This window comes from Eublepharis macularius, chromosome 12, assembly GCF_028583425.1.
Source record: "Eublepharis macularius isolate TG4126 chromosome 12, MPM_Emac_v1.0, whole genome shotgun sequence".
Classification (NCBI taxonomy): Eukaryota; Metazoa; Chordata; class Lepidosauria; order Squamata; family Eublepharidae; genus Eublepharis; species Eublepharis macularius.
Genome location: NC_072801.1, coordinates 50,757,667 through 50,765,165, shown reverse-complemented (window position 1 = coordinate 50,765,165; position 7,499 = coordinate 50,757,667). Strand labels below are relative to the sequence as shown.

At 42.7% G+C, this 7,499-nt stretch overlaps 1 protein-coding gene across 1 annotated transcript; it reads left to right on the top strand.

The window, feature by feature from the left end:
- Positions 1-5,910: 5,910 nt before the first annotated feature.
- LOC129340477 (olfactory receptor 12D1-like) lies at positions 5,911-6,849 on the top strand. The gene has a single exon (XM_054995299.1). It carries the CDS (start codon positions 5,911-5,913, stop codon positions 6,847-6,849), a length of 939 nt encoding a protein of 312 aa, XP_054851274.1.
- The last annotated feature ends 650 nt before the right edge of the window (positions 6,850-7,499 follow it).

Sequence of the window (7,499 nt, the reverse complement as noted above, 5' to 3'; positions counted from 1 at the left end):
TTGCCATATGTCAGCTGCTACTTGACAGTACTTTCCATCATCGCTACATGTTGTTGGCCAGAAATTTGAAGAAATATATCATCCTAAGGCAGGGCAGTATGTTCTGATTCCCTTCATATTTGGTGGCACTGCATCTCCTATGAACCTCCTGTATTTGGTGGCCAATTTCAAGCCTCCCAGCTACAGCCGGCTCAAGGTTGACTCAGCCTTCCATCATTTCAAGGTCAGTAAAATGAGTACCCAGTTTCCTGGGGGTAAAGTGCAGATGACTGGGGAAGGCAATGGCAAACCACCCCGTAACAAAAAGTCTGCCAAGAAAACATCATGATGTGACATCCTCCCATGGGTGAGTAATGAGGTGCTTGCACAGGGGACTACCTTTACCAACCATAAACAGACAATCTTATATATAGTTGTGGGAGAAGGTTTTTACAGATAATCTAAGCCAGGGTGCTCTAATCCCATTACTTTTTGGTAATGCAACTCCCATGATTATCCTGAAGTAGATGGTTAATTTTGAAACCCCTAACTTTATTTTCTAATGAGATATGTCCAACAAAGACAATCTTTGCTTCCATTGCAAATAGCATCAAAGGCTCTGGAAATAACCAAAGTCAACTTGTCCTGATTCCTTTCATTTTTTTGCACTGCAACTCCCATCATCATCCTGAACTTGGTGGCCAATTTTTGAATTCCAAGGTTTATTTTCTGTTTACTTATACCTACCAGAGACAGCCATAGCTTGCAATGCAAAACACAAAGAGGTAGGGTTTCTGAAGGTAATATGGGGTGTTCTGATTTCCTTCATATCTGGCACAATAACTTCCATCAGTATCCTGAAGCCAGTGGCCAAATTTGAGACTCTTTGTTTTTATATCCTTATGCATGCCACAGACAACAGATGGACACCATGGCCGTCGTCACACAGGCTTTTATTTAGCGCTAAAATGGTGCTATTTCCTGGCAAACACCCACCTTATTCCAACACTGTAGCGATTTTCTCTCTTCTGCTTTGTGCTTGATAGTCACGCTATTTTGTGCCTCAGTGTGAATGCCTCACATCGATGTATTTCGCCTCGCAACGTCCTATGCCCTCCCTTCAATCCCAGAATCCATTTTTTCCTGCGACTCCCCTTTTTTTATTTTATTATGTCCTTATAATGCCATAATGACATAACACAATGCAAACTTTCTGCTGAAGTAAAAATAACTCAATCACCATGGCAGAGTCTTCAGCGATGGGGATCATGTCAGACAGGGAGTTTTCTGTGGGCAAAGGGCTATTTATATGATTTCAAAGTTGGAAAAACAAAAGGGTCGTAATGTTTTGCTCTAACGGAATGTTTATATGCTGTTATTCCGTTATAGCGGAATTAAACGCCAGAATAATAAAAAAAAGGGGGGGAGCTGCTTCTGCGCGGTTAGAGAGAACAGAACAGAGTGCTTCGGTGTGGACAGCTGGTGGCGCGAAGAGCCGTTAGGTGACCCAAAGAAACGTTACTGTGCCGATAACAGGTAGGACGCTATATGCTGTAAATTTAACGGAAGAGATGCCCGTGTGACGACGGCCCATGTACTGAAAAATGTTTTAGTTGTTTGCTGCCTTGGGGACCCGGAATGAGGTGGTACAGAAATACAGAATGTTTAAAATAAATAAATAAAATCAATACCATCAATATCAACATCCACAATGTGAACAGACAGAGAGAGAAAGGTGTACTGTTATCCCCTAGTCAATGAAGAAGAAGAAAAAATAAAAGGAAGATAAAGTATTGCAACTGCAAGTTTTCAGCATTTGAAAAATGGCTAGGAAATTTCAGATTATAGTACAGTATTTTAAGAACACTATTGTCTATAATTTGTCTGGGAGGAGAAAAGTCAGTCATTTCTGATTCCGTTAGCAGCCATTTTATATCAGCATTATATATTTATATGAATGAATGAAGCCCTGCCCTCAAGTCATAGTTTACATGGTGACTCCTGATCAGGTTTTCATGGCAAGAGACTAACAGAGGTGGTTTGCCATTGCCTGCTCTGCAACCCTGGTCTTTGTTGGAGGTCTCCCATCCAATTACTAACCAAGGCTGACCCTGCTTAGCTTCTGAGATCTGAAAAGATCAGCATCTGCTGACCTATCCAGGTGAGGGTTAAAGATTTATATACTTGACATGAAAAAGTCAAAATGACTCTCCTCTTCCTCAAACTAGTGGAGTAAGAAACAATTAAGAAGAAGCTGATGTTTGAGCTCCGTCATTTCTTTCCACCTTTCTCTGTTTAGCAGCAGGATAACGAAGAGATTCCATGATAGGTCTGCTTTAGTCAATCTTTGCCAAAGACTTCTAAACTTTCAGGAACCAAGTTACATAAGAAAACAAAGACTCTAGCTTTTCCCTATTGGGGTAACTGTATTTTCAGTGCTGCCTTGTCAATTCAGTGCCCCTTTATCTCAGGGTCAAATGAGATGATCTGTGCTTCTCTCATTTTTAAAAGCTTAAAAGTAGGAGAGTTGGGAAATTCACCTGTGTAAGTTGCATCCGAGGAGGCAGGTTAACCCATTCCGTTTTCTTTAATTGAATTGTCCCTCCCCTATTGCGGCTATGAGGGGAAATTTGCCACCTAAGGGCTATGTCGGACTGCGCTGCAGCTGAATAAACACACCAGACACTTGTGTGGGTTATAAATGGCCACAACTTTATTGATTACAGCTATATGGAGCATTGGCCTGGCATCTGGGCTGGATCCCCGTTGGCATCGTAGGCCTCACTGCCGAACCGATGCATCACCCGCCAGCCTGCCACTGGCCATCACGGCACCTCTGCTCTGTCGCCGGCCCCGCCTGGCGACCCGTGCCTCCAGATCCGTCGGGGTGAGCAGCTCGCAGGCCCGCTCACCCTGCTGGGATCCAGCCCAATGCCTCCAAAACCGCCAACACCTAAAGTTGTGACAGAGCCCCCTCAAAAGCTCTGAAAATGCGGAGGGTGGGAGGGTGCATGTTGTTCCTGCAGATGCTCGAGCAACAATGGCGCTGACCATGCGGTTGCTCCTTGCGGGATGGATGCTCCGCCTCCGTTCTTCGTCCCGCCTCCACTCCGTCCGGCCCCAGGTGGCAACTCAGCTTGCTGGTGAGTCAGCCGCTTCCTTTTATGATATATCCAACAGTTTGTACAATAGGGGGGAAAGATGCAGATAGACACATCTTTAATTGGGGAAAGCAACACATAAGATTATCTCCTCAAATACATTCCAATTTGGAAAGGCCAACATCTGCTGAGAAGCTTTTAAAATGGTGGAAGATCCAGTTGGAGATCCTGTCTTATTTGCCCCTCTGTCCTAAGTCTTGACAACCTATTCCTGTGCAATGAGAGTAAGGATGAGATTAGGCATAGTCCTACTCCTCTGAAGAGGAGTAGGACTCCTCTTGTGGTAGATTCAGAGACTAACAGTGCAATCCTATGGAGAGTTACTCTAGTCTAAGCCCATTGACTTCAATGGGCTTAAACTGGAGTAACTCTCCATAGGATTGCACTGTAAGAGAAGAAAAACTGGTCCCAGCACCAAGACAGAGGAGTGAGAAAAACTATATGAACTCAAATGGAAGCAGGCTGGCAAAATATTTTTTCTTATACATGCTATGTTTAGTCAATAACATTAAGCCACATAAGATAGTGGACTGCAACAGACTTGAACCTCTGAGTCTTTTAAGAACAGCAAAGATTTGCCATGCTATTCTAATACATATTTTTTGTAATGCATAATCTTGGTCATTAAAAATAAATTTCATCCATATACGTGGCTTGTGCAAACCATTTGCATTTCCAAGGACTAAACACTCTCCAGAGGCTCATAGATTTTTATCCCCATACGAGCAATCAAAAGTACTGGATTCCTCACCTCTCCAAGGACAACCAGCAGCATTTTATAAACAGGGCAAAAGCAACAGAGGTTTCTGGACTGCAAAGTAATTCAGGATTCACCCAGCAAAGAAGGTTTGCTTGTAAACATATAAAACCTTTCCCTTTCATACCCTTTATTTTTAAGGGATTTTGTTGTTGTTCAATTATCTTGCTGGACAAGTGGCCTCATCAAGGTATGAATTGGGATCTAAGTACTGTGGGATATTTTGTTAAAATATGCTGTTAAAATATTTATGAAGCTTTGGTGGCTGTTTTCCTCCCTTTTCTCCCCTTAAAGCAAGACTAAAGAGTAAAAGTTAGATTCTGAATGAGTGCCATTGCCATATTTACTCTTTACCATTCCAATGAGACTTACTTAAATCTGAATTCTGTGGGATGTCAGAGATGCCTGATGATACATCAATACTATGTGTTAGATTAAAAAATCTTTAGAGATCTGATAGAAGTCTTTTCAGTGTGCCCTTAACCAGTAGATTAACTTTTCTAGCAATCAGTAGAAACTTTTAAGAATTAGTCCAGCAGAACCTTAGAAACCAACTCGATTCCCAGGGTGTGAGCTTCTTAAAGTCATGGCTCCCTGAAATTTTGCAATATACAGGTCAAACATCTTGTGAAAAAGGCCAACTGAAAGTTTATGGATTTTCCTGTATTCCCCTCTTCTCCTAAAGCAACCTTTGACCCCAAGGGGGAAAAAAAAATCCTGGGTTGCAGGACTCACATAGATTAATAGCTGCACATGTCAGGGAGCTGCACTGAGGAGGGGGGAGTGGATAAAATCACCCGTTCCCTCAGCAGGGCTAATGGAGGAAAGTGTGGGAAGGCCCACAGTTAGTGGAGTGGAACATTTAGATCCAAAAGAGAGAGAGGCCAATTCATTATGTTCCCTCAACAGAACTGTGCTGATGGAAGACGGGGCCTAAGAACAGTTTCACTTCATCTCCTTGCTCAACTCCCCAGCCTAAATGGGTGCTCATCCACCCAGGTCCTGTGATCCTAGGAATAACTTTCTGAGGGTCAAAACTTCGATTTACAAGGAAGAGGAAAAATCAGTGTTCCACCGATACTTCATCAGAGACAAACCATTACGCTGAAAAACTGAACTGTTTGCAAATATCGGTTTGGGTCTGGTGTAACATGCCTTTTCCATTAAACTAAAGCACCTTGCACCAAGGAAAAGCTTCATTGTTAATGGAATGGAACACTTGCATCCTACTCTCAGAGTCTTTGGGGCATGGTTGGGGATTTATTTTTCTCCATTCCTGAACAGATTGTTTTCTTTAAAAATAAATCACATCAGGGTGGACTACAAAGGAATTTAACTCACAATTGACAGCACAAATGCTGAGATTACACAACTGAATTTTATGGCTCGTCTCTAACTATCTGTCAGACAAAGGTACCGAAGGACACAAACCTTCTCCATTTTTCCCTTCTCCTATCAGTAGTCTCTTCTAACCATGGGAAGTTGACTGCCTTTCCTGCTTCTTCTGTTAGTAAGAGCTGTGCTGGGTTGTGGGACACCTAGTGCTTAATAACTTACTAGGAGGAATAGTTTGCACCCTCAGACTTATATCAGTCTACAGGCTGAACCATGTGCTTCCTTACGTTTGTTCTGTATGCAGCTGAATTTGACCATAAAGCCTCATATTGGCTTTTCTAACTGGAAGGGCAAATCCAGAGGTCTTCAGCAAGAGATGCCAGAGTTTTAAGCTGGGACTTTTTATTTGCAATTAATGTGTTCTACCACTGAGTCATGTCCTTTCCCTACATTTTAAGTGTCATTTCTCCATATTTACATACGGGGGGGGGGCTCAAAAACGTTATTACCTAAATAGAACAAAACTGGGTTTGGATTCAGGATAAGAACCATAAGTCCTGTTACATAAAGTTCCTGTTGTCTTGCAAAGTTTTACTCTCTTCTATTCTTATAGTCTTCTGATATGGATATACCTCATAGTGATCTGACCACCTGTCATTATTTCCCCATCTTTTAGCAATGGAGAACAAGACAGAGGTGAATGAATTCATCTTGAGAGGTCTAACTGATCTCTGGGAGCTTCAAAACACACTCTTCCCTCTCTTTCTGCTATTGTACTTCACCATTCTACTTGGGAATGGTGCCATTGTGGCTGTAGCAATAATGGAACCACAGCTACACACGCCTATGTATTTTTTCCTTGGGAATCTTTCCTGCCTCGACATCTTCTTTTCCACAGTAACTGTTCCAAAGATGCTAGCTGGATTCCTATTAGAGCTGCAAACCATTTCCTTTAGTGGTTGCATGACCCAGCTCCACTTTTTCCACTTCTTGGGAAGCAGTGAGGTAATCCTTCTCGGTGTTATGGCATATGACCGCTATGTCGCTATATGCAACCCATTGCGTTACACCATTATTATGAGAAAGCAGGTCTGTGTGATATTGGCAGCAGCCACATGGACCACTGGTTTTTTCCATGCCCTAATGCACACGGTGATGACTGCTCGTCTTCCCTTCTGTGGACCAAACCATGTCGAGCACTTCTTCTGTGAAATTAAACCACTGCTGAAACTGGCCTGCGGCAGCACTCACTTAAACTTGATGCTTCTCAATACTGTCACCAGCTGCATTGCCATGGGTCCCTTTGTCATCACACTACTTTCCTATATCTACATTATCACTTTCCTTCTTTTCAGAGTTCATTCACAAAAGGGGAGGCAGAAAGCCTTCTCCACCTGCGGGTCCCACTTGATGGTGGTGGCTTTGCTGTACGTACCGGTATTGTTCAACTACATGCTTCCCTCGGTGGGCACTGTCTCACAAAGGGAAATGATGGTAACTATCATATACAGTGCAATTACCCCCGTTTTGAACCCACTTATCTATACCCTGAGGAATCAGGAGGTGAAAAAGGCCTTACAAAAGATCCTGAGCAGAAAGAGCTTCATTGAAAGGTAGTGATCAAAAGACCTTCATCAGATGAAGTCATTAGAGGAGGATCTGCAAATTTCATTAAGATTACAATTAGAGGAAGAAGAAAAGAGAGTGGAACACTGGCAGGTGTGCCAACCTCTAGGCAGGGCTTGGAGATCTCCTGGAATTACTACTGATCTCTAGACGACACCTCCAAAATCTCCAGGTATTTCCCAATCTAGAGTTGGCAACTCTATAATAAACATCTGTTGCTTCCCTGTGATAGTAGATATGATTAATAGTGTGTATATATTGGGAGGGTTTTGTAGCTTAATGCAGGCAAGGAGAGAACATCAGGCAGGATACTTAACAGAATGTTTTATTCTTCTGTTATGTGCCCTGCTTTATTTTCTCCTCTATCTTTCTACTTTCTTTCCTCTTCCCTCAGGTCCAGAGGGCCTAGGTTGCCCAGCAACTGATTACGGTCTCTCTTATAGGACATACTTCAAATTTTAATAACATTTCACTGGCAAAGCAGCTATTAAAACACAACAGAGGGCCATAATGCAGTCCCTCCAATTTGGAAAGTCTTTGAGCCAGACCCAATTCTCCACAAATCTGGCTCAACTTGAAATGGTGAATCACCTCCAGTCTCCTCATCCCAGCCCTCCTTGCCAGTTTTCTTGTCCTTCCCG

Coding starts and splice junctions, on each gene's coding strand:
- LOC129340477 (XM_054995299.1), top strand. CDS start 5,911: ATGGAGAACAAGACAGAGGTGAATGAATTCATCTTGAGAGGTCTAACT.